This window comes from Carettochelys insculpta, chromosome 4 (genome assembly GCF_033958435.1).
Source record: "Carettochelys insculpta isolate YL-2023 chromosome 4, ASM3395843v1, whole genome shotgun sequence".
NCBI classification, from domain to species: domain Eukaryota; kingdom Metazoa; phylum Chordata; order Testudines; family Carettochelyidae; genus Carettochelys; species Carettochelys insculpta.
The window spans coordinates 74,111,449-74,138,327 of NC_134140.1; the positions used below are offsets into that span (position 1 = coordinate 74,111,449).

Below are 26,879 nucleotides of genomic sequence, written 5' to 3' on the forward strand. Positions count from 1 at the left end.
TAAAATGTATTTCTGGAGTCAGCAAGATACTTAAGTACAGTCATAACTTTAAGCATATGACTAGTCCCACTGACTCAACTGCCTGGCTGTACCAAGGCCCTAGTGTCTGCTGCTTGGATTCCTCAAACAAATATTTGTATCTGAAAGATTACAGCACTCTCCAAAAGAACAGGCACACTGTAGAGAAAAAGGGATCATCATTTGCTTTCAGAAGGAAAGAATATTTTGTTCTATTTCTTCTTATTTCTATTGTCACTTGATGTCACAGGGATCAGTAAATAGAGTTCATTCTGACTCAGAACATACTGTTCTTGGAGGAAAGGCATGAAAATAAGTACAGAGACATCCTATATTTAAGTTAAGTTGAAAAGCGTCTGAAATGATAGAACATGGTAAAATTGCCAGAAAAAAAGGTAGATTGTGCTAAATAAATCCAGAAATATAAGAGCAATTTATAAAATAGTGGTTATCCAATTACTGATTCAAGTGAAGAAGACCATCTGTGAAGACAATAAAAATGTAATGCTGTCTGGCAAATGTAATAGAGAGATGTACCGGGTGTATCAAAAGCAAAGAAAAATATAAGCTGTGTTTTAATTACATCAAACAACATTTTAATTTTAAGTGGTCAAAATAGTCTGATTAATTTTAAACGTTATTTCGCAATCATAATTTGCTAACTATAGCTTCATGATTACTGATACTGAGATGGCTGAACTCATTTCTTACATGAATTGTGAATTCACGGCCCAGATATTTGCAATTACAGATGAAGGCACAGTTGAAACATTGGATTGAACTATTAAAATGATATGGTTTTGTACACTAGACAAGATTCTGTACAATAGGTAAACAAAGACAAATGCAGGTTGAACCTCTTTAGTCCAGCACTCTCTGGTCCAGCAACATCCATAATCTGGTATGATTTTAGTTAGCTAGATGTCCACTTATCATAGGTGTGGCCAAGTTTCCTGCAGTCCCATAAAGTTTGTTTCCAGCCACCATCCTGGCTCTCAGTTTTCTGTGCTATTAGTTAGCTCTAATTTACCCCTAAATGTCTTCTAAGAGCCCAACGAACAGTGGAAGTGTTGGTAATGCTGCTAGACAATATTGACCTCCCGTGGTTTGGCGAATTCTCTGGTTTGGCACCGGTCAGGTCCCGAGGATGCTGAACTAGAAAGCTTCAACCTATGTTGCAATGTACTCGTGTATTTTTGCTGTACATAAGAGGCATGTAAAAACCATTCAGGCCTTGAATTAACCATTTACACCTACAGCTACTAACTGCTGCTAACCACAACTGATTCACACCCAAACATGAATAAAATATATTATATTTCACTATGCTTATAGGCATAACATTGTTTTATATTTTAGCGCTGAGCTTGTAAACTCATGATATTTGATAACATGGAATAAGAGACATCAAATCAGCTTTTATGCCGTTGTTAAGGAACCCATATAAGATGGGATTCAGGCAGCAGGACATCATGCCGAGTAAGTGACATATGCAGTATACTAATTTAAAATGCCTATTAGAAATTAGGTTGGCATTAAAATCAGTGACCACATGGAAAAGGTGAAGAGGCATCCAGCTGATAGCAAAAACTAAGATCAGTACTGTCAGTCTGCAGAACACCCTCCGAGATCTTGTCTTAACTCGAGTCATGGATCGGGATACTATAACCACGTCTTGTACTTCTGAATTTTCTTCTGGTTTCATCTCAAAGCAGATTGGTACCCCTGGTATGAACTTACTGGATGAAGAGAGCTGGCTTCTTTCTGTACTAGAGGTTTCTGGGAGTTCTCCAGAGTTATCCTGATGATTCTGTAAAATAGCTGGCATCACACTTGCAGTCTTTTTACTATACCTTTTTCTGTGTTGTCTGACAAATGTATAGTTCCACCTAGAACTGCTAGAGAGTTGCACCTGAGAACTGCAACTCTGGGGTGGGTGAAGTGTTAGGTTTATCATCTCATTTTCTTCAAATTTGTTCTCCTTGTTTGATAATCTGGAATTTACACTCCTGCAGACACTGGTATGACTTACAGTTAAACAAACCAAGGGCAATATATACTGCATGAGTAATAACGAAAGAGTAAAGGCAATTCTGTATGAATCAGATGGCCATGATTCAATACACAAAAGCTTGCTGTTCAATGCCTCTAAATTAAAGGTTTCATGGAGATCTACAATTTTGTGGAAAACTGGGAGAGGAGAGCAAATCGTACAACCTAGAGCCCAGATAGTTGCTATTAAGAAATAGCCATGTTTTGATGTTAAATTGCTGGAAAGGGGATTTTTTATCATGCGGTATCTGACGATAGCAATAGATATTAACATTAATGTTGAAACCAGAACTGACACACATTGGAGGAAGGGCATAACGTGGCACATGACTACTCCAAACATCCACTGGTCGAGCAGGACAGATGTTAATGTAAAAGGCGAACAAAACAGCACAACTAAAATGTCAGAAAAGGCTAAGTTTCCAATGAGAATGTTTATTATTGTGTTCTGCTTGCGTTTTATTAGAGCCATCAATATAAGTAGATTTCCCATGAAGCCAGCAAGACTTATAAATGTATACAGTCCAATCAGAAAGTACTGTAAGTCATCTACACTGCTCTTATAGTCTTCCCAGGCAGAAAAATCAGAACTCTTGATAGTAGCAGAGTTGTTCTTCTTCGTAAGGGTTGTGTTATAGTCTTTGAGGTCTAAATCCATATTACAGTCCTGCTTAGAATCAGAAAGATGTTAATTAGCAGCTGCAGAAAAGACGACATTGGTGTTAATCAGAATTCAGAGGAATAACCATTTTCTTTTTTGTTTCATTACATTTTAAAGTCTAGTAATATTATACTTTGCCCTAAATCCTGCATAATGATTAATGTTCACTAATTAATTTCCTCACATCTTAGCATGTGTTACAGCCTACCTAGAACCCAATTCTTGGATCCTCACATTTTGGATTTACAATTTAAAGTGTGGTGTGCATGAAGTAAGAAATGAACAATGGCTTGCTGTTGACAAGACTGTGGACCCTTTGCTCATGACTGATCGGCTATTTACTAAAGCAGTCCTGCTAGCATCAGCGGGACTAGTAATTTGAATAACTGCTCACTATTGTGTATAAGGAGTTCATAAGCTGGCTCTGTGCAGTAAGTGTTATATCAGTATGTTATAATCAAGGAACCTATTTCAGCTACATGATGACAAACTACACTGGGAGTGCTTAAAAATGAATAATGTTTTTGTAATAGAGAATTGCACCAGGAAAGGAATCTTTCAGAAAGTGTCACATTATTATGGCCTCTCGCTGTTCCACAGAATTCGGTTCCCACTGTGGCAATTTTTGAATTTCATTGCTGCCATGCTCAAGTTAATCTACTTACTCTGGGAAATAGTATGTAACATTTGTTAACGAAAGGCAGGGCCAAGTCCCGCAGACTCCACTGAAGATAGAGATTTGTCAGTACAGGTGAAACTGAGGTTTGCGGGTTAATACGAACAGTCAGACAAATCCTAGCAAATCTTTTTACAATGATGGAATCAGTGAAATTCCAGCAGCATTGCAATAATGTAGTCTGTTCTACTATAGATTATTGACAAGAACAGCATCAGCGTCGTCAGAAACCTCTGCATCCTTATTTGTCTGTTCAAGCAGCTGAGAGAGTGAAGTCTAGTATGTATGCACCACTCAGTGATACTTGCCATGTTTACAGCATCCTTTTACTATGACAAGAGCCACTTATAGTGGCCTCCTGCTTCCAACTGTGTCCTGCTCCATGGACATGAGGCGTACAGCCTGCTTTTGTTCCATCAATCAGCCTCATGTGCACAATATTCCACGGCAGTGTGTGTTCATAGCCTGTACAAGACATCTTGCTGTGAGTAAGTGTTCAAGATCTACCGAAGTATCCCTAGATGGTGAGTTGTTGCACAGAGCACTCGGAATGTGCACGGATGCTTTGTGCTGTGGTTACAATAGTGGGCTGTCAAAGACTGCTGCATGTGCACTGAAATCATACTGCTCCTGGTATCAAACTGCTGGAGAAGCCTGGAATCTTCCCCGCAGACCCTTTGATAAATACAGTGCAGCACTCTGACAGAAAAGATGGGCCACAAGGAAACTCACGCATTTGTGGCACGAGGGAGCAGAGGAGAGGAAACTTGGCAACCTCCAAAACCAGCAGACTGTGGAACCAGACCCAGTATATCCTGCCTTCACCTAAATTGTGTCAGAGGAAATATATTTGGTTTTACCTTAAAAGGTCTGCATGTTTGGATTAGTTGTGAACATAACTGTTGCTTCTCTCACCTGTAGCTTGACTTTCCATTTTTAGTTTCTGAGACAGGGCACAGACAGAACTGATGTAGCATTCCTACTTAAGAATGAAGACAGACAAGTATCACCACCAGCTATGGGAAAGCTGAATAATAGTACAAAGAGGAGATGTGGGTGGGTCTAAACCTTAAAGTGAGATCAACCTAGCTATATCAGTTAGAGCTGTGAAAAATGTCATGCCCTGCCTGATCTAGCTAGGCCAACCTAACCTCTACTACAGATGCAGCTAAGTTAATGGAAGAATTCTTCCATCAACCTAACACCTCTCTAGGGGTTGAGAAGGGGGTTTTATGACAGAGACAGAAAAAAACATTCTGAAGCCTATGCTTCAGCTTTGATAGTCTAAGGCTTGTAGTGAATACGTACCCAGAGTCAGCTTGGATACACCAGCTTGTTTTGCCTCTCTCTGAACTAGTGATTCATTACATACATAGGAATTTGTTGGTATTTTACTAAGCCTGGGCAGCAAATGCTGTTTTTGTTGCACTGGGGCATGCTGGTCATGCAAGAAATGAGGAGATGGGGATTGTTATGGAGATGATCCAGTAAAGAGGCAGTTGCCAGGTTCTATGGGTCTTTAATCTGATCCACAACACTTGCACAGCATGTCTTCAGCTTGAGGTATTAACTGAATACTAGAACTGGAAGGGACCTCAAGAGGTCATCAAGTCCAGTCCCGTGCCCTCACCGCAGGACCAAGCACCATCTCTATCATCCTTGTTAGATACTTATCCAACCTGTTCTTAAAAATTTCCAGGGATGGAGATTATACAACCACCCTAGGCAATTTATCCCATTACTTAACCAATCTGATAGGAAATTTTTCCTAATGTCCAAGCTAAACCTCCCTTGCTGCAATTTAAGCTCATTGCTTTTTGTCCTGTCAGCAGAGGCTAAGGAGAATAGTTTTTCTCCCTCCTCCCTGCTATCATGTCCCTGCACAGCCTTCCAAACTAAACAAACCCAATTCTTTTAATTTTCTCTTATAGATCATGTTTTCTAGAACACAGGTCAGCAACCACTGGCATGGATGTCAAGAGGGGCACATGAGCCGATTTTCATCGGCATGCGAGGCAGGGGCGCAGACCTGCCCTACCATCCCTATGCAGCTGGGAGCATGCTTGAAGCCATGCGGCCTGTGGATTAACAAAAGACCAGCTAATCAGTAAAGCTCTTAATGAAGCTGTTGTAAGTAGGACTGTTAGTGACTTTATAAAGTATCACCAGCACTTGGACTGTACATAGATATCAAAAGGCCAAATTTCAGCAATCTGCTTCAGAAAGGTGGCTGATCCCTGTTCTAGACCTTTTAGTTACTCTTCTCTGGACCCTTTCCAATTTCTCCATATCTTTCCTAAAATATTGTGCCCAGAACTAGACATAATACTTTAACTGAGCCCTAGTTGGAGCAGAGTAGAGCAGAAGAATTACTTCTCATGTCTTGCTCACAACACTCCTGATAATGCTTCCCAGAATTATGTTTACTTTTTTTGCACCATACTGCCGGTTTTCAGCCCACAATCACACAGTACCTTGCCACTGATATTATTTAGACTTTTGTGCTTACTGAAGCTTCTCTCTTACTGTTTGTGATTAGTAGCAACTTCTATTGCTGGAATTTCTTCACCCTCTCTGATCTTATTCTAGTCAATGCCATGCTGTGTGAGAGTTTCGGTAAGACTTAGGTTCCTGAGTGCCAGTCACTTTTACAAATGGGACTTCAGCTTTTAAGTCACTGTGGTGCTTTTGAAAACATCTCCCTCTGTCATATATAAAGTGAAGTTCTAATCCGGACAGTGACTGTAAAAACTCTCTTGGGATCAGCATTTAAAGCAGAAAAAGGTCTCATAGACTAGGAAGATCTTAAAGACATCTTTCTGAACCAGGTTAATCTATGTTCAGCTGATGTAGCTTAATTGTCATCTCTTTTTGAACACCTTGGTGAAATTGTCACCCCCCTTATGTTATGTCTTTAGGAAGATTTTTTTGGGGGTAGATGGTTGTTTTTGTAATAATTTAAACTAAAGCCCTAAAATAGCACAAGGAGCTTAAGTCACTTTCCACTCTCAGCTGAATTTGAGAATCTATACTTGAGTTTGAGTCTATACTTACTGTGGGTTTGACACACAACTTGCCTCCTTAATATCCTGGGTATAACTCTGCAAATACAGTGTTAAACCTGTGCAGTTAAGCATCCAGCAGCTAGGAAATATAAAAGTTGAATACATAACCCTAAGGCTTCCCTGTTTTATATAGGTTTTATAATAATCCATAATTACTTAATAATTGGGTAAGCTTCTAGGAAACACTGAAATATGTAATACAGTTGTTTGATTAAGTGTTATACAATTACAGGCTGTGTCATAACGCCAATATACAACAAGGGAGAGTTAAAGCTGTTCTTTCACAAAGCAGATGCCAATTATTATACCAAGTAAATCCAACAATAAACTTCAGTTTAAGAAACTTTGAGAACTGAAAGAAGAGCAAGAGCACTTCAAAAGTCCACATAAGTGCTTCATTGTATGTTAACGATGAAAGATTGTGTCTTTCTTAATGTAGCCTTTGTTCATAGAAGATAATAAATATTACAAAATTCTTTTGGAAAGACTAACAATATGGTTTCCCACAGTGGGCAAATAATCAATTCATTAAAAATAGGATTAAATCGTGAAATGTAAAGGTGTATGATATAATGCAAGGTAGTGAGAGCCTCGCTGATCAAAAAAGCATGCCTAACATATTAAAGTGTATGCTGTTGAGCACAAAGGTTAAGTGTAACACACTTCTAATATGGAACCAAAGGCAGAAGACCTTACATCTTCAGTTATGCAATATGCTTTTCTTTATTTCTCCAGAGAGGCATTTTGAATTGCGCCAGCTAATACAAGAGATTGTATTTGTCCCTCAAGCAATCATCTGAAACACACTGTAAGTGACTTAGACAAAAATCCTAATTTGTAGGCATAGCTTTCAAAGTATGAAGGGCTAAATAAGGCTGAGGGAGAGCTTAGCGGTTTGCACATTGGCTTGTTAAGCCCCCAGTAGTCAGTTCAATCCTTCAGGGGTCATTAGGAATCTGGGACAAACAGACTTCTACTCCTTTTTTTTTTTTTTTTTTTTTTTTGAAAAAAGGATGGTGCTCGGTCCTGCCAAGAGGGTAGGGGACTGGGCTGCATGACCTCCTCAGGTCTCTTCAAGCACTATGGGAGATACACCTCCATTAATCTAAAAAGGATTCATTTCGAAGACTCACCGAGGTAGAGGTGCCGAACACGTGCTCAGCCCCAGAGTGGCATTTGTCATATCCTATAACCGGGAGAGAAGCAAGTTATTCATCCAAACCGAAAGCAGGGCTGCCCGAATAGGTCTGTTTCAAGGGCACTGCGCAAGTATAATCCAACCCCGCGGGAGAGGACACCCCCGCTCGGGGATCGCTCTTACTCGCCCCGGGAGCCGCTCCCTGCTCTCAAGGGTTTACCTCGATCCCACGCAAGCGCTTAGGAGCGGCGCTGTCCCTCGAAGGGCCTGGCTCCCGCTGCCACATGGGTGGGTTCCGCGGGGAGCGCCCGAAGCCAGCAGCAGCAGCAGCAGCAGCAGGGCCCGGCGGCCGCGTCCCCGGGGCCGGCGCTGACTCCTGTACCGCCGCGGATGGGTCTGATCCGCCAGCCAGGCGGGGATCGGCGCCCCCGACCCGGCCGCTGCCCGGCGGCTTCTCTCCGCGCTCCCGGGCCGGGCTTCGTGCCGTACCTGCCGCCTGCACCTTTGCCCGTAGCGAGGGGGCGGCCGGCCGCCCTGCGGCGATGGGGGGCGCCAGTGGCCCGCGCTGGCGGGGGGAGGCTGCCCCGAGGCGGCTCCCGCTGCCTGGCGAAGGAGCGGCCGTCTGGTGCCGATCTGCCCGGCCGCCAGCCCAGCCCAGCCCAGCCCAGGCGCGGCCCCGCAACCCCGCACCGCTGCACTAACTTCAGCCCCGGCCCCTGCCCTTCCCGACTCACCGCCTCTGGCGGTGACCGGGGCTCGCTGCTCTGCCGGCTGGAGCCAGAGCCGGCCGAGAGCGCCGCGGGATGTTGTCCCTTGCACCCGTGCAGCAGCTCAGCACCCGCGGGAGGTCGAGTCGCTCGGGCGCCGTGCATCCGAGCAGCGGCGCCGCAGGGTGTGCATCCGCCCCGGCCGGTGCAGGAGGAGGGAAGTGGCCTTACGCCCAGCCGGTTGATTCAGCACCCCCGGCCCCAGCACTCCCTCTGCACGCACATTTCTGCTGGGCGCGGGCCAGGGCAGCCCCAGACTTAGCGAGGATAATCTCTGGCCCCCCGCCCCAAAGTCCTCAGCGCTGCCCTGCTGGCTGGCAGTACAGCGCGGCTGCAAGCCGGGCGAGAGGGAAGAGCAACGAAGCGTTTTGTGTGCAGGACACACGGCTGCCGGGGGGCTTCACTGCGTCCTTCGTCCGACAGAGGCGTTACCGCCTGGGGAGGTGAGGGGGAAATGGGTGACGGGAGGATGAGGATGGAGAAAAGCAGCAGCACCAGACTCCCGGAACCCATCTCCAGGGAGATCACTGAGGGGGGAGCAGTCTGGCCATCCCGCCACCGCTCACCTACCTGAGAGCGTGGGAAGGAGCAGAGGCTTTGAGCTGCATTGCAGAAGGCTTATGACAAGCATAAGAACATAAGAATGGCCATACTGGGTCAGACCAAAGGTCCATCCAGCCCAGCATCCCATCTGCCGACGGTGGCCAATGCCAGGTGCCCCAGAGAAGGAGAACAGAAGACAATGATCAAGTGATTTATCTCCTGCCATCCATCTCCTGCCCTTGTACTGAAGGCTAGGGCACCATACTTTATCCCTGGCTAATAGCCATTTATGGACCTAACCTGCAAACATTTATCAAGCTCTTTTTTAAACCCTAATAGAGTCCTGGCCTTCACAGCCTCCTCGGGCAAGGAGTTCCACAGGTTGACTGTGTGCTGTGTGAAGAAAAATTTCCTTTTATTAGTTTTGAACCTACTACCCATCAATTTCATTTGGTGTCCCCTAGTTCTTGTATTATGGGAAAAGGTAAATAATTTTTCTATATTCACTTTCTCCACACCATTCATGATTTTATATACCTCTATCATATCGCCCCTCAATCGCCTCTTTTCCAAACTGAAAAGTCCCAGTCTCTCTAGCCTCTCCCCATATGGGACCCTTTCCAAGCCCCTAATCATCTTAGTCGCCCTTTTCTGAACCTTTTCTAATGCCAATATATCTTTTTTGAGGTGAGGAGACCACATCTGCACACAGTACTCAAGATGTGGGCGTACCATAGTTTTATATAGGGGAAGTATGATATCTTTTGTCTTATTATCGATCCCTTTTTTAATAATTCCTAACATCCTATTTGCCTTACTAACTGCCGCTGCACACTGCGTGGATGTCTTCAGAGAACTATCCACTATAACTCCAAGATCCCTTTCCTGATCTGTCATAGCTAAATTTGACCCCATCATGTAGTACGTGTAATTTGGGTTATTTTTTCCAACATGCATTACCTTACACTTACCCACATTAAATTTCATTTGCCATTTTGCTGCCCAATCACTGAGTTTGCTGAGATCTTTTTGTAGTTCTTCACAATCCCTTTTGGTTTTGACTGTCCTGAACAACTTGGTGTCATCTGCAAACTTGGCCACCTCACTGCTTACCTCATTTTCTAGATCATTGATGAACAAGTTGAACAGGATCGGTCCCAGGACTGACCCCTGGGGAACACCACTAGTTACCCTCCTCCATTGTGAAAATTTACCATTTATTCCCACCCTTTGTTTTCTGTCTTTTAACCAATTCCCGATCCATGAAAGGATCTTTCCTCCTGTCCCATGACCACCTAATTTACATAAAAGCCTTTGGTGTGGGACCGTGTCAAAGGCTTTCTGGAAATCTAGGTATATTATGTCCACTGGGTGCCCCTTGTCCGCATGTTTATTAACCCCTTCAAAGAATTCTAATAGATTAGTTAGATACGACTTCCCTCTGCAGAAACCATGCTGACTTTTGCCCAACAATTCGTGCTCTTCTACGTGCCTTGCAATTTTATTCTTTACTAGTGTTTCTACTAATTTGCCTGGTACTGATACGACCTTTCTTAAAGATAGCAAGTGATCTAATTTTGGGCGGATTTAGGAGGTAGCAGCAAACATAACAACCCCCGTTAATCCCGGCAGAAATCAAAACCCAGCCTTTGGATGCAACTGTGCACCCATTAACCAGCTCCAGCCTGATCCTTAGGGAAAGTGCTTGACGCTTGTATTACCTGGATGTTGCTTCCCCATGGAATTATGGGTGCTATTGCCGCCTTTCTCTATTTCCAGAGTGACTTATGTAAGGACTTCCTATTTTACTGATCGATCTCTATGTACTCTGGGATTTGGTATTCCAGTTTACCCAGGGATCACACCTACTGCAGGTGTATTTTCGCAGCAGCTTTATAATCAACAGAAAGGCTAAACAAACTTGGAGTAAGTCAGACTTCAGCAAAACATTTTGATCCTCCCTCTTACCTTTTCTCCTCATATATGCAAGCACAGCAGAGAGAGGGAATGGATGTAAGCAGCTATTTAAGGAAATTGTATAATTTTAGATATAAAAATGGCAGAGCAGTGCTGATATCACAGTAAGTAAATAGGTCTGAAGCTGAAATATTGTGACTTGGAGAATACACCAGTAAAATGGAGAGGCTTGAATAAATATCTTGCAGTAAATAAAAATCAGAACATCCTTGCCTAGAAATAACATATAGGCTGGATCTAGTTTCTGTTGATATTGATAGGAGTTTTTGTCATTGCTGCTTGTCAGAACAGGATCAGGCCTAGCTCAGTTGATGAGGGAATCTTGACAAATTATTTCATGCAGTATTTGTATCCTGTAGTTTTCAAGATTACTCATGATGACAAAGCTCTGATAGAAAGCTACTGAAATTCTAAACAAATCCCACATCAACTAACAGATGAGAGTCATTTTCAACTCCTACCATAATTTATTTTGCTAAAGCAGAAAGCTTATCTCCTACAATATACCATATCGCCTGGAAACTCACCAGTAACAAGGTAATCACATCAGGATCATTGGTATCGTTTCAGTCTGTATTTTCTTGGTTTGGACAGTTCAGAATTTTCGTACTAATTTGAAGATATTTAAATCATTTTGTGTTCAGTGTTTTCAATCCTTCGGGAAAAGTATGGGAGTTGGTGGACTCTGCATAACAACGTTTTATATAAAAAGAAATAATGCAGCCCTGGCTGAGGAAAAACACTCTTCCCCTCAAAGGGAGACTTCTGGCTGACAAAGGACAAGTGTAAGATATGTATACTAGGCATGTTTAAGTGACTATTGGTTTTAAAATTGTAACACTTTCTGAAGTGTAGAGTCCATCATGGGATGACACAATGAGGCCAAATTCTGCCAGTCATACGGAGTATTTCAAATCCTCTGCAAGAAGGCTCATTGACCCCCACTGTCCCAACCTTCTCTCAAAAGATCAGTTTTGCACATTGAAGTCTGTGTGTTAGCTATTTCTACAAATACAATACCGGCTTCTTCTCTTACAGTCACTACACTACCAATATTTAATATCACACTGAACACAACCCTTTGGTAAACAGTGTGAAAAGCTTTACCATATAAAAACACTATGGTCAGACCATGTTTTAAAATGCCTCTCAGACCATAGTGAAATTGCAAATGCCAATACAGGGTCAAATCCTGAACCTGTCACCATTCACCTGCCTTGTATGAAGAGTCTCTTAAGTCTGATACTCAAGTAATAGGGATTTGATCTATATTCTTTTGTTTTCCTCTGGCTTATTCATGCATTGAATATTGTACATGCAAAAAGCCTGAGTAATCAGTGTCTGTATAGGTGGAGTGTAGGGGGGTTCCACAGCGAAATACAATCACAGAACCAATGACGTGAGTGGGGAAGCCTCAAACCACCCCATCTCCCTTCACACATTGCTTGGTGGCTGTTATTTTAGTACATGTTTCTCATCAGTCTCTGAAATGTCTCCTTCACATTGAGGGTCCATGAAGACCTCAGAGCCTAACTTTCAGAGGCACTGGGCATTCAAAGCTCCAGGGTGAGTCAATGAAACCTACAAGTGCTCAGTATCTCTGACAATCAGGCCTTAAATTACTAATTGTCAGACTTCTTGAGCATACAGTCATGCTGAGTCAGATCCTAATGTCATTACAAAGTCTGCTCCCAGTGGAACAGGGGCATTTTGAAAATTTGGGATGACTTAAATAATTACAACTTTATGATTTCTTATGAGGTATAAAAAGTTATATACGGCACCTCTGCTGTTTGAAAATACTCTTTTCCACAGCTCAGCTCAACTGACCATCCCATCTCCTCCCTGCTGCCTTCTTCTCTCCTTTCCTCCAAAATACATGTATTTAAAACAACCCTACAGGGTTTTTGTGTCGCTGCTTCTAGTCTCTTCCCATTCCAAAAAGGCACTGTAAGCCACATTCCTTCTTTATTATACAAAACAAGTTGGGATGAGCATGGACAGCAGTGGGAAGGGAGTTTTGTGATCTCCATTGATGAAATTGTGCAATGCAAGGCAGGCATGTCAAATGAACAGATATAGAACACATGGGAAAATGCAGAACTGATCACTTTACAAGAAGTAGCTGGTATTTTTTGCCAATGATATCACATGTGTTAAGTGGCTGGGATTGGGAGGATGAATCACATGGGAACATGAAGCCTGGTCTTGTGTCCTCTGAGTTGAAGTGGAAGCAGAATAGAGCCACAGTGGAGGAGTGAACAATTAGGTGGATATTGTACCTCTTTGTAGTCTGAGTGCTAAATTTGCCTTTTGCTTGTGACTTACATCCTCCCCTGCCCCACTGAGTGGTATGGGTTGTGTTAGTCTTCTGTGGAATTCCAGCCCTTCCATTGATTTCTGTAGGTGTAAGTTCCCTCAGATGAGCCTGGGGCTAGCTATCTGACCCCTCAGGATGGTTAATGAAGCCAGCTGGCTCACCACAGAATAACCTGCTTGGTTGAATAAAACAAGTTGGGGGATGGATAGGATTAAAGAAACTGTTGGTGACTTGCCATGGGAATGCAGGAAAGGCTCTGCATGAAGACTTCAGGTCAAGGCTTAAATTCAGCTGGTGCTGTCCAATATGGAACTTCAGTGAATATTTTCAAACCTATGGGTGCCCTGCTGCCTCTTGTAGGGCTAAAACCCTGAGCCCTGCTGCCCAGATATATACCCTGTGGGACTGAGCTCTGGCACCACTCCCACTTGAGGAACTGAAGTCTCACACCGTGGTACCACCCTCCATAGGACTAAAGCCCCAGCTCTGGCATCCTACTTTCTATCTCTGAATCCTGATAACTTTTTCCCATGGGCTAAAGCCCTGATATCCCCTGTCCTGCATCTAAAGCCCTGAATGGGTTAGATAGGGTCAGCGTTGGGGTGTAGGGGGATTTACAGGAACTAATCTTTGTGAATTTAAGCCCTTCTTCATATGCTATAAAGTGACAATATATCAAGAGGGGTTTAGTGACTGTTTCAGGGAAGTGAGGTGATGTAAAAGCCCCTCCTCCATGTATTTAAGGATACAGAGCAGGCTAAGAGGCAGGAGTGACCTGAACATACAAGAACTATAGTAGGTGACAGTTATAGATTCACTAGTACATAGCTTCTGTGGCAAAAAGGGACCGCTGTGATCATCTAGTCCCATCTCCTGTATAACACAGATCACCAGACTTCCCCAAAATAATTCCTGGAGTGTCTCTTCTAGAAAAAAAAAACTTCCAATCTCTATTTTAAAATGGTCAGTGATGGAGAATGTGCCACAGAATGAGGCAAATTGTTAATTACTGTTAAATATTTATGCCTTATTGTCAGACTGAATTTATCTAGCTTCAGTTTCCAGCCCCTTGTTCATCTATTTTCTCTGATAGAATAAGAGCTCATTATTAAATATTTCTTCCTTCTGTGGGTATCTATAAACTGTGATCAAGTCACCCCTTAACTTTCTCCTGTTAAATGTAATAGATCGAGCTTCTTAAATCTATCAGTGTAAGGCATATTTTCGAATCCTTTAATTATTTTGTGGGCTCTTTGTTGGACTCCTTCCAATTTATCAATATTCTTCTAAGATTGCGTGAACCAGAATAGTACATGGTACTCCAACACCAGTGGTGCAAGTGCCAAATACAGAGGTAAAATAACCTCTCTAGTCTCAGTTTCTGCATTCCAGGACTGATTTCGCCTTTTTTGTCTGCAGTGTTACACTGGGATCTCCTGTTCAGCTGATTAGCTGTCACAATTAGCTGTCTAAGGCTACTTTTACACTATGAAATAAAGTCAAAGTTATCAAGGTTGACTTTGTATCACCGGGTTTCATAAAGCTCAAGTTGAGTTTCCACACCTCCGCAGAACGTTGACTTAGTGTATCCCCAATAAATCATCGAAGTTTGACTGTTGCAGCAGTGCATTGTGGTAAGATATCACACAGTTTCCTCAGCCCCAGGGCATTCTGGGGTTTTTGCTGGTGCGTTTTGGGGAAAAAATGCCCTGCACATAGTTGGGGGTATGCAATGTCATTTTCCCACAGTGCTGTGCCCTCATTCCCCCTCCCATTGAAAACAAACACCCATTTTTTGGAAGTCTTTTTCTTCAATGAGAAAAAATTGTTTGAGTCATCCACATTACGGACCTCTTACCCAAATTTATCCTGACAGCACCTGCTGTCATAATGTCAGACTGCATTGCCCTTATCCCCTGCCTGTCGAAAGCAAATGGTCATTTTTTAAAAGGAAAGAAGGAAAAGCAGAGAATCCCATGGGAAAGAAAACCAAACAAGTGGGCTTCAGAAGGTGAAGGTGAAGCATGTCAGGGAACTGTCAGTCCCACATACTACAACGTATGTGCTCTAGGAGCACCCAGCTGACTGTGCCATGTCAACAGGCTGCTCAACTAGTTTTCTCCTGGTGAAAGAACACCAAAGAGTGGAAGAATCTGGATCCATGTGAATAGGGAAAGACTTAATATTATTCACAAAGAAGGAAAGTAGGGAATCCCAAGGGAAAGAAAGCAAAACACATGATGGGCTTCAGAAGCTGAAGCACCGTTCACAATTGCTCTGCAAGCACCCAGATAACTATGCCATGTCAACAGGTCTCTTGGCTACTTTTCCTCCAATGAAAATACAGCAAGCAGGACACTGAAGAGACTGTGGTTTCCCTGAGCCACATGCTTTGGGAAGGGAGTGTACTGGAGCAGGGCCTGGGGCCGGTCCCCAACAAAACTCAGCTGGCAGGGGCTAGCCGAGGGACCTGCTGAGATGGTGTGATCAGCAGGTTTCTTATTAGGTGGTGGGGTGTGGGGGCAGCCCAGAAAATTCATGTTGCCCTCTGACCTCTTGACATTGTTCTATTGGTTGTGGGCCTAAATGGGGGGGCAGCCCCCAAAACAGGTGCCACCATGGGGCTGCACCCCCAACAAAGCTCAGCTGACAGGAGCCAGCTGAAGGACCAGTTCATGTGGTGTGGTCAGTAGGTTTCTTATTAGGTGGGGACAGTCAGCCCCTGAAAATGTTTCATGTGTGGGGAACCATCTCCCCTGAGCCAGCCCCTGAAAATATTAGCTGCTGGGGACGCTAGCCCCTTGCGCTTGGTGAGCCCCCAGAAAATGTGAAGCACAGAAGCCTTCACACCACACAGGCCAGGACATGCTGCTGTCTGGAAGCACATTCCTCACTGCACAGCCAGCATGTGGCATGGTGTTGTGGGAGTACCTGTGGGGGTGGGAGGGGTTCCCTGAACAAATGTGAAGTGCAGAAAAGAAGTTTCTCGGCCTCTCCTGCTAAATCTTGTGAAGGGAGGAAGCCTTGACTCTGCACACAGAAGGACATGTCGGTGTCTGCAAGCACAACCCCCACAGCCCAGCTGCCATGTGATGTGGTGGGGTGGGGGCTGGCACATGGCACCTAGGGGGATGGGGGCTGCCCCATACAAATGTTTAGTGCAGAAGTTTCTTGGCCTCTCCTGCTATATCCTTTGCAGGGAAGAAGCCTTCACCGATGCAGGGCAGGACGTGCTGTCCTGCTGTCGATGTGCTGCTGTCTGGTTCCCACAGCCGGCGGGGGTGCTAGCCCACCAGCTGAAATGTGATCCTGGCTCTCCTGATGGCTCCATGTTGGGGCTCTCTTTCATGGCTCGATGCAATCACCATGCTGATCAGAAAGGAATGAATTCAAAATGCCAGGCTTACTGTTTCCTGCTTCCTGCATGGCTGGAGAGCAGGGGCAGTGAAAGTGGACAGAACAAACACATTCAGCGATACCTCTGGAGGCCAATAAAATTGATTTAAAGAAATGCAGTTTCCACACCAGCATTAATTTGACCTTGTCGGTTTGAACTTGGCATTACATGACATCAGATGGTTGACGCAAGAATGTTGACCTTAGCGTTCCTTGAAATCAACCTAATGGTATTCGCCTAATGAAGATAGTCACACTGTAAAATCAATCTATGTGCCTTAAAATAGACTTTGTGCTGTACCGTATGGAGATAGGCTAAATCTTTTTCAGAGTCACTGCTTCCCAGGATAGAGCCCTTATTCTGTAAGTATTGCCTATATGCTTTATTCCCAGCTGTGTAAATTTACACTTTAGTATTAAAATATCCATTGTTTTCTTGTGCCCAGATTACCACGTAATCTAGGTCACTCTGAATCAGTAACCTGTCCTCTTTGTTATTTACCATTCCTCCAATTTTTGTGTCATCTGCAAACCTTATCAGCAATGATTTTATGTTTTCTTCCAGGGAATTGATAATAATCAATCCTTATGGGATCCCACTGGAAACAGACCTGCTTAGTGACGACTCCCCATTGTACAATTAGCCATTTATTAATTCAAATTATGTGTGCCATATTCATTTTATATTTTCCCAGTTTTCAATCGAACCGTCATGGGTACCAAGCCAAATGAACTAATACAGAAGTCTAAGTATATTACATTAACACTATTAGCTTTATCAGCCAAAACTGTAACCTCATAAAATGTATCAAATTATTTTGACAGGATCTATATGCTCATGTTCATATGCATCAATTACATTGCTCTTCTTCAGCTCATCATGCCTCGAGTCCTATATCAGCCCCTCAGTTATCTTGCTGTGGATCAGCCTCAGCCTGACAGGCACAAAATAATTCAAGCTTTTGTCAAGATTCTTTTTGTTGCTATTAATTTATTTTTTTTTAAAAACCCTCCTTATTGTCCTTACCTCTGCTGACCACAGAATTCTTGTGTTCCTTGGCTTCCCTTTTCAATGTGCTACAATTCCTAAGTTCTGCTTTATATTCCTGACTATCAATATTGCCTTTCTACATTTGTTTATATAGTCTATTATTTTGTTTTTGAAAGCTGCCTTCACTTCCCTTTCAAACCATTTTTTAAAAAAGCAGCATAGCTGCTTTAAACATCTGGGTTATGTTTTGCTGGACGACATCTGGGCTGTGATTTGCTGGACATTCCATAAGGATGAGTCTAAATGAGTCTGTATAACCATAAAAGATAAGAAGTTGATACGGGCTGCTTAATGCTTATTCTGGCAGCCATGATTACCTTTGTGTCTGCCTTGTTCCTATCTGGTTCCAGCTTTCTACAACCTTGGTCTGACCCATGGCTTGCCTGCTGACTCCATCTCTGAACTTTGGCACTGACTGCTGGTTCCAATTTTTTTGCTTTACTCACTCGGCTGGATACCAGTTCTAACTTCTGGGCTGGCATCCAGCTCTAACCACTAGATCCTGGTCCCTGCCATTATAAGGGGGAAGAACAGAGCTCCAGCACAGCAGATGGTAGTATTCAGTCCTATAGCAGAGTTAGAGTGCATATAATTTAGTCATTAAAAGAGAAAGTTTTCTGCTGCTGTCAGTGAAGACTGCAATAAAGACTTGATTTACTCTAAGGATAACAGGAGCAGGTTCAATAACACAAGTGATTCTTTACATGTGAACAAGGCACAGTTGTGCAACAAAAGCTTTGCAGAAATATGAAAGCAGATGCATATACTCATTATTTCCAAATGAAAACAATAAACTGAAGCTACATCTACTTGAAAGATGATTTTTTGGATGATACAACCTGAAAGATCATGTTTTGAAAGAGCTCATCTACACACAAAAGTAGATGGTGCCTGCAATCAGCTCTTTCAAAAGACCGCTCTGCCCTTTCGAAAGTGACCATCTTCATACCCTCAGCCGCTCTTTCAAAAGAGTAGAGCAGGGAACACTGCAGCCAGGGTTGCATGGCTGACAAGCCCTTCCAGAGCCCGCAGCCAGGTGCTCCCTCAAAGGACCCCTCCCGAACACCCCCACGCTGCACTCACACAGGCCCACTGAGCTACCACAAGCTGTGCAGAGCCCCTGCACAGACATGATGGTGCATTCAAGCCTGTCCCAATGGACCCTTAGCAATGGCTCCTTCTTGTCAAACTGGCTATCCTCCACACCTTGGTTGGCCACCTTGCCATGTTGCTCACAGCTGCCCTCCAACTACTCACGTGGGTGAACCCTGCCACTGTGGCCCTGGAGCTCCTCAACCCAGGATCATGCCAGCACCCACCCAGAGCCCCACAACACCTCTAGAGCCATCTCAGCAGCTGAAACTGGTGGAAGCAGCTGGTGCTGGGGAATGGGACAATGCTCAATGGATACAGAATTTCCGAATGAGCAAGCAGACATTCCAGGAGCCCCATCACTGGCTTGCTCTCACCTTGAGGTGCCAGGACACCTGCATGAGGCCCTTCCTATCCCTTGAAAAAAGGGGGCGCAATCGCCATCTGGAAGCTGGCCAGCCTGGCCAGCTACTGGTCTGTGGGGCACCAGTTTGATGTGGGCAAGGACACCGTTGGGGCTGTTGTAATCGAGGTAAGGCATGATCAGGTCACGTACCCAGCACTGGGAGGGGTGGAGGACCCTTGATGGCTGGAAGCTTTGGTGGAGGGGGTAGGGGGCTGGGTGGGGGAAGGGAAAAAGGGGCCCGGTGGAGGGCAGAGGAGAAGGGACAGAGGGTGTGTGTCTCGGGCATGCCCTTCATGCCCTCAAGAGACCACATGCTCTCTCCCCCATGCAGGTTGTGCGTGCCATCAATACCATGCTACTGCACAGGGTCATCTGCACGGGGGATGTGGATGCAGTCGTCCCGGGAGTCGCAGTGCTCAGCTTCCCAAACTGCTTCATTGCTTTACACAGAGCACACATCCCTATCCGCACCCCAGAACACAACGCTGGAACATACCTCAATAGAAAAGGCTATCACTCGGTAGTGCTCCCGGCGCTGGTGGACAGCAAGGGCTCTTTCATGGACATATAGGCTGGATGGGATGGACACACAATGTCTGTGTGTTCTGTGATTCTGGGCTCTGGAGGCCAGGACATACATCTCTCAGCAAGAGCTCTGGGTGGGTGATATGACCATGCCCCTCTGCCTCGTGGTGGACACCAGCCACCCCGACCCCATGCAAAAGGCATTTTACACTCGCCTCAACCAGGTCTGAAATGTGATGGAGCGGGCCTTTGGGCATCTGAAGAGCCAGTGGCGGCGCCTTCTCACAAGCCTAGAGGTTGGGCTACAGAATGTCCTCCAGGTGGTGGGTGCCTGTTGTGTCTTGCACAACATCATGGAGGGAAAGAGCGAGGTATTCCCCCCTTGTGGATGGCAGAGTACGGCCCCAGCCTTGAACAGCTGGTCCTCGCCCCACGCGTTCAAGCACAACAGGATGGGATCCACATTGGGGGCGTCCTTTCAGAGATATTTGCACATGAGCAACAGTGACCACCACCCACAGTCCCCACATGCTGGTCCCCCCCACCCACCTCCCATACACCCCTCACCATCCCCCTACCACGACCCCAGCATGCACACGCATCCACATCCCACTGTCATCCCATCAACAGCATGGGACACAGGGATGGTTCAAAAATAAAGATTTAAGCATTAACAAAAAATTTCTTATTTACAACTATGACAAAGTAACTGTAGCAGACAATGGGGTCAAACTATGAGCAATCGTGCCCTACAAAAGGGTGGTGTGGTGAAAAAGTGTGGGGCCTGAACTGAGATTGGAGAGGGATGGACCTCAACTTGGGGTGGGGCAATGAACTGGTAGTGTGGAAGGGGAAACCTCAACTGGGATGGGATGGAGGTGTGGACCTTAACTGGAAAAGGAGCAGGGAACTATTATGCAAAAGGGGCAGGGGGGAACCTTAAACGGGAGTGGATGGGGGGACCCTACTCTGGGACGGGGTGGATGTCCATGTTGGCCCCAGGCTCCTCTCCCACCTCTGGTGCAGGGTCCCCAGCAGGGCTGGGAAGGGGCGGGAAGCATGGGGAGGTAGGGATCTGCCCCTGAGCAGCCATTGGAGTCCCTTGCCTGGGCACTACCCTGCCGCAGCTCTTTTACTCTACTGTGCACCTGGTCGGCGGTGTGTGCAGCGTGCCCTCGGGTTACTAGCTGCTTGGAAAGCCAGGTGAATGCAGCTGCATTTCACCTCTTGCCCCCCATCTGCTTCAGGACTTCCTATTTTCCACAGCCCCAGCAGGTCCCTCACCTCAGGCTCAGTCTGGGAGGGGGCCCTTTTTTTCGGGGATGCTCCTGGGTGCCCTGTGATGGCCCATTTGCAGTGTGGAAGGGGGGGAGCTGGTGCTGCTGCAGAGGCTGGCTGCTGGCCTTGGCTTTTGGTTGCTCTTGCTGTAGTGTCTATAGGGCGTGCTGCAGTAGCTCATGCTTCAGCAGCTGCAAGCACACTCTCAGCTTCCTGCACAGGGCTTTCGAGGACTAGGGGGTTATAAATGTGGCCAGACGTGGTTTTCATAGAGTCCCACTGCTGATGTTCAGGGCATCTCCACGGTCCTCCATAGCTGGCACCATGGATGACTCCTCTTTCAAAAGAGTGGACCACAGAGTGTCTCCACAGGTTTTCTTTTGAGAGAGTATTTTGAAAGGAGGCGCTTTTCCTAATACAGGATAGGAGGAACATTTTTGAAAGCAAAGTCGCGTTCCTCGAATTTTCTTTCGAAAGAGCATGTTACAGGGGTAGATGCTCCATGCGCTCTTTCGAAAGAGGCTAGACATTAAGAAATTAGTGGCTAGTGTAGATTTAGTTAGAAAGTTTACAAAAATCTTTACAAAAATAGTGATGGATTGTAGTAAAAGATTTTTTGTGTAACATTTGTGCTGCGCTATCTGGGCACAACAAAATAAATAATAGAAGGTGTCACCACCTTAATTTTGATGTTTTTGTAAACACAGACTTTACAATATTTTGAGACATACAAACAGATAATATTTATGGACTAACTTACAGGCAACCCAGTAATTTTGTTTTCCTAATGATTTTATAACACATGTTGTGCCTCACACAATGGTAAATTATTGTTTTATGAAAGGTTGTCATCTTTTATCTGCTCAGTTCTGTTTTTCTGGGCAGAGTGTTTGCATACTATGCATTTTGTTGCAGAAAGATAATTAGTACAAAATAAACAATAATATGTTTGCAGTTCTTGGTGTCTTTGGTGTTCTGAGATAACGTACTCCCCAGAGAAGTATGAATATATTATTCTACTGAATTACTGCTTGGCTATTTTGTTATTTCTGTATTCTGTGTCTTCCCAATGGTTAGCAATAAAGAAGAGTTACTGGGGAATTATTTGACCTTTGTCAGCCAGGGAGTTTGAGCTGGAAAGTGTTGAGGATAGAGAAATATAGTTAACATGCATAAGAGCATTTCTAAAGTCTGAGTTCATTTCATAAGGCAAGTTTGCTATGTCAATATATTATGGATATTTACTTTACAACATGGATTATGACTTTGAAAAGAAAACATCTCTGCTTTATAAGGTAAGTACCAATTATTACTCTTTTGGTTTTTTTTAATACCCTACATCTATAGTTGGTGTTTCAATGAGGAAAGCTATTGTCCATGTTCAGTAGTGTTTACAATTTAAATTTAATGCATAAAACAGCATTTGGGAGCAACAAAATAGTAAACTGGGGGAGGGAAAGTGAAGTAGAACAAGAGTTATAGCAACATGAATGGCCTTTGAAAGAGATCATAGGGCACAAAAATTAAAACTCCTGCTTTAACTCAATGGTTCTGAATATATGAGAATCACTACCACCAGTTGTTGTTCCAGAGGCCTTTGAGATTGTACTCTACTGGATGACATTTTGCAAATTTCAAAGTAATGCAAAAATCTTGTTTAACTAAACCCAGACACCTCACTGTATACTACTTATGGGAGTGGGATGAAGGATAGCATTGCAGACTCAGGATTCTGAGTTCTGTTAAGAACTCTGTTGTAGGCTTGCTTGTGTGAAAGTGGGTAATCCTTTAAAGGCCTTTTAAACTCATACTACTTGCATGGAGGTGAGCATCATGAACTGCCAGTTCATTGACTTCTTTGTGAGCTCTCAGCATTCAGTCATTGCAGGAGCCCATCTTTAATCTCTATTGGCTTCAGTTGTCCCATGTGTAAAATGGAGATCCTAATAGTCACCAGCTACAAAAGAGATGGCATGTGGCTTGGTTCATTCACGTTTATAAAGCGGACTGAGATCCTTGGATGGAAGTTACCTTAGGATCAGTTTGTTTTAGAAACAAAGTGTTATGGATTACTCCCTACTGAAATGCAGCTACCTCAGAGGCAAAACATTGCAGCTGACAGTAACAACATGCAAAATAAGAATGGAAAACAAGAAGCTAAGAGTCTCTCATACAATGAAACTGCTGGAATTTTTTTTAAAGATCAGACAAATGTAACTTCTCCAACATCACTACTCAAATCTGTTCATTGGAATGGGCAAGTAGGCTCACCCCTGGCCTTTTGCACCTGTTGGGAGCCAAAGTGCTGGGGCTGTGCATGACACGAAGCTTGCATATAGCTTCTTAAATAATCACAAGGTGGGAAAGGATGAGCATGAGCCCCACAGGGAAGTAGTGGGAGCATGCCAGTGTCAGAGGAACATGAAGAAGACAAAAGAAAGTGGTCCCTTCCATTTTAGACAGGCAATGCTCTCACTTTTAAAAAAAAAATCTGTAAAATTGTCTGGACTCTATTATGAATAGCGTCGCAGGCCCTTCAATGTCCATGAGCAGGCCCTCAGTTTACAGATCCTGCAGGGGTCATTGTCTTAGGTAGATGAGCACTATCTAAAGAATTCCAGCACTAATATCCCCTTTAACAGCTGGGCTACCCCCTCTAAATACTGGCCCAGCCCTGCTCTGCTCAGCTTCAGACATATGAGCTCCTTGTGAATATAGCTGTAAGTCCAACTTAGCTACAAGCCTCAGTACTGGTCCCCGATTCCTTCTTCCATTAAACCAGGCCTCCCATTGACTGGGAATGTTGTATTAATTAATGTAATGAAATTACTATAGTAATGATGATAACATAACAATAATCATCACCTCACAATTTTTTGACAAGGCAAGTCACAGAAAAATTATGGAGTGCCATATTAATGCAGCTATGTCTGCAATGACTTATGTTTTGAAAATGAATTTAGAAATACTGGAAAAGCCCAGACCTCAGCCTTCTAGTCATTCCGGCCTTAAGTGAAACTCACTAGTGTTTGCAAGTTATATGTTAGCTGTAGTCATTTCTTTATTAAGCACATGTTTAACTGGATGACATCTCTGAGACTCTCCACTGGGTCCTAAAACCTTTTGGGTTGGACACTTGCACACTACTACTACAACTTTGCTCTAGCAGTCCTGCATTGAGTGCCTGCGGTGGCTAGTGGGAAAGGGGAACAGAACTGACCAGGTGCATCCTATATTCAAATATCTAGTCAAATCTGGAGTTTTTACAAATCATGCAGAATCTGCCTAGGGCAATGGTTCTCCAACTTTTCCTTCTGCTTATCTTATGAGGATAACCCTACTCTTTCATGGCCTACGTACCTTCCCAATCTCCCAGCCTTCCCCCTGATGAACTCTCACAGTGTTCCAGCACATTGGAATTTCCAACAGATGAAAATCTGAGAAAGGCAAATTGGGACAAATCAGGACTACACATACCTGTGAAATGTACCAGCAGAAAATCATACATTCTCTGAATCTCAGCAGTACTGTTAGTCTGTAGCTTCACAAACAACAAGCTGCCCTGTGGCACCTTAGAAACTAACAAATGTATTAGGTCATGAGCTTTTGTGTGGAAAATCCACTTCATTGGATAAAAATGAAGAGGAAAAACAGAATCAAGGGTTTATATAGCAGGGTGGGGGCAGTTATTTGTCACTAGTAGGACCAGTTAATGAAGCAAATTAAGTAGGATGTGTCTCATTTCCTGTGGTTATCAAAGGTGGGAAAATTGGCCTCATAATGCATAAGAGAGGTAATATCTCTACTTAAGCCAAGGTTAAAGGTGTCAAATATGTAAATGAATTCCAATTCTGATATGTTCCTCTGTAACCTTGTGGTAAAATTCTTTTGTAGAAGAATGGTTCTCTGACTTAAATCTGATTTCAGGAATGAGAACACACATAAGCTTGTTGGGGAACACTTTCACCTCCCTGGGCATTCAATAAAGGATTGAAAGTAGCCATGCTTCCATAAAATTTTTTACCTGTCTTATGCACTTCAAGGGCAATTTCCCCACCTTTGATATGCACAGAAATGAGACACATCCAACTTAATTTGATTCATAACTAGTCCTGTTAGCGGCAGGTGACTTCTCCTCCCCTTCTCCCCCATATGAACCCTGGATTCTGTTTTTCCGCTTCATTTTTATCTGATTAAGTAGGTTTTGCCCATAAAAGCTCATGACTTACCACATTTGTTCGTCTCTAAGGTGCCACAGGACTGCTTGTTATTCCTTGTGGTCTTGACGTTTAGTTTTTATTTGAAAGGAAACCTTTAGCTTTCTTAATATTTTGAAATGCAAATAAACCAGTGGTGTTTGCATTTGGGAACCCTGGTTGGTTCAATCAATTTTCAAGAGAAAAACAAAGTGGAGACTGGTTGCTTCAAGCAACAACAAACAACACTTTACAACTGGCACAATCCATATTACCAGCCCCATCGCCAGCCAGCTCTTACATAATATCATCTTAACTTTGACCACAAGGTGGCACTGACTTGCAAACAAAGTGTGACAACATTCAACCTGCAAAAGCAATCTCAAACTACCCCCCCAAGTTTTTCGCTGTACACCCCCACCCCTTTTGTTTCAGTGCTTAATTGCATTTATTTCAGAATTACTAGGCAACCCACCCCCAGATGTGTGATTTAAAGGTGATGTGCTTACACTGGGATCTTCAGGATCTGCTCCATAGAGCACCATCATGTGATGCTGGGATAAGGTGGAGTTCAGCTTTAAGGGGAGTCTCCAGCTCTCCTCACCACTCTTTAGGATCTGTGCTGGAGAAATACCAGTGGATGTTTCCCCCACTGCTTTGTTGCTGGGTCTCCATCCAGCCTCCTGCTCTAAACCCGGACCCAATCAAGGAACGCGGGGGAAAGAAGAACAATTACCAGGTGGGCTCCGATTGCGCCATACTCGCGTCCTGGTCTGTCTTCCTGGCGGGGTGCGCGCACGCTTTCGGGGCTGATGGTTGGGGCTCATCAGGGTGACTGAAGAGCTGTAGCCGCGGGAGACGTACTCCGAGGTGTTTTCCTGACCTGGCGGTCTGGCAGGCGTCCCTTGGAGCGGCGGGGATGGGGCTTTCCGGGCATCAAACTTCGGCTCAAAGGCTGGCAGAGGGCAGGACTGGTCTGTGGGAGCCCGAGGAGGGGGCGGGCTGTGGGTGCCTGCCAGCCTGCCTTTACCGTCTCCTTCCCCACCCCGAGAAGCGCAGGTTAGCCTCCCCAGCACCCCTCTTAAGGGGGATCCGGAGCACAGAGCTGATGAGCTGGCCGGGGAAGGCAAGCGCGATCGCTAGCAACTTCACCCGTTCCCCTTCCCGCCCAGCCGCCTGCAGCCCGGGCTGGGGCTCCCCGCGCCTGCAGCTTCCCCGAGCCCGATCGCAGGCATCCTCTGACCGTACAGCCGTCTGCTACACCAGTAAGGGTGGGAGGCAGCGCCTGGCGAAGCCGCCGACCCCGGAGGAGGTCCGCGGCGGTGACTGAGCTCACTACCGGCCCCTCTACTGACTGGAGACGGGCAGGAGACAGCACGTGCCCCCGCCCGGTCCCGGCGCCGCCTCTGCTGCTGAACTGGCCCCGGCAAACCCAGGCCTGGCCCGGCTCTCCGCAGGTCACGGCCAAGTCAGCCCGGCGGGGGCGGGTCGTCCAGGAAGTGCCCTGGCGGCACCACACAGCTCTGACCCCAGCGCCTGGCTTCCCGCCCAGCCGCGCCGCGCAGATGGGCGGGAGCCTCCCCGAGCGAGCGGGCAGCCGGCCACTGCTCGAGGCGGGGCGCGGCGGGCTCTCCCACCAAAGTAACGGCGGCGGGGTCGGGGGGTTACACTGTGGCCCGGGTGTGAAGGCCGAGGCTCGGCTCGGCTCCGTTCCCTGC

At 45.0% G+C, this 26,879-nt stretch overlaps 1 protein-coding gene across 22 annotated transcripts; it reads right to left on the bottom strand.

Moving 5' to 3' along the window:
- Positions 1-642: 642 nt before the first annotated feature.
- NPY5R (neuropeptide Y receptor Y5) lies at positions 643-26,706 on the bottom strand. 22 transcript variants are annotated; one of them, XM_074993091.1, is made up of 7 exons: positions 25,898-25,917; positions 24,326-24,402; positions 7,606-7,658; positions 6,462-6,551; positions 4,323-4,389; positions 4,140-4,232; positions 643-2,737 (listed from the first exon to the last, which is right to left on the bottom strand). In XM_074993091.1, the coding sequence occupies exon 7, from the start codon at positions 2,726-2,728 to the stop codon at positions 1,394-1,396; it is 1,335 nt and encodes a 444-aa protein (XP_074849192.1). In that variant the 5' UTR covers positions 2,729-2,737; positions 4,140-4,232; positions 4,323-4,389; positions 6,462-6,551; positions 7,606-7,658; positions 24,326-24,402; positions 25,898-25,917; the 3' UTR covers positions 643-1,393. The 22 variants fall into 22 exon arrangements, with proteins under 22 accessions (XP_074849192.1, XP_074849199.1, XP_074849190.1 ...); XM_074993106.1 differs by lacking the exon at positions 643-2,737 and adding an exon at positions 8,948-9,068 and having other exon boundaries at positions 4,142-4,232; positions 6,462-6,508; positions 25,898-26,706; XM_074993098.1 differs by lacking the exons at positions 24,326-24,402; positions 25,898-25,917 and adding an exon at positions 8,948-9,136 and having other exon boundaries at positions 6,462-6,508.
- Between the last annotated feature and the right edge of the window lie 173 nt (positions 26,707-26,879).

Coding starts and splice junctions, on each gene's coding strand:
- NPY5R (XM_074993082.1), bottom strand. CDS start 25,988: ATGAGCCCCAACCATCAGCCCCGAAAGCGTGCGCGCACCCCGCCAGGA. Junction 24,403..25,897: donor GCGCAATCGGAGCCCACCTG/GTAATTGTTCTT, acceptor TGCCTTTCTCAG/ATTTTCATCTGTTGGAAATT. Junction 7,659..8,947: donor GCTCCTTCCCACGCTCTCAG/GTAGGTGAGCGG, acceptor TCCCGGTTATAG/GATATGACAAATGCCACTCT.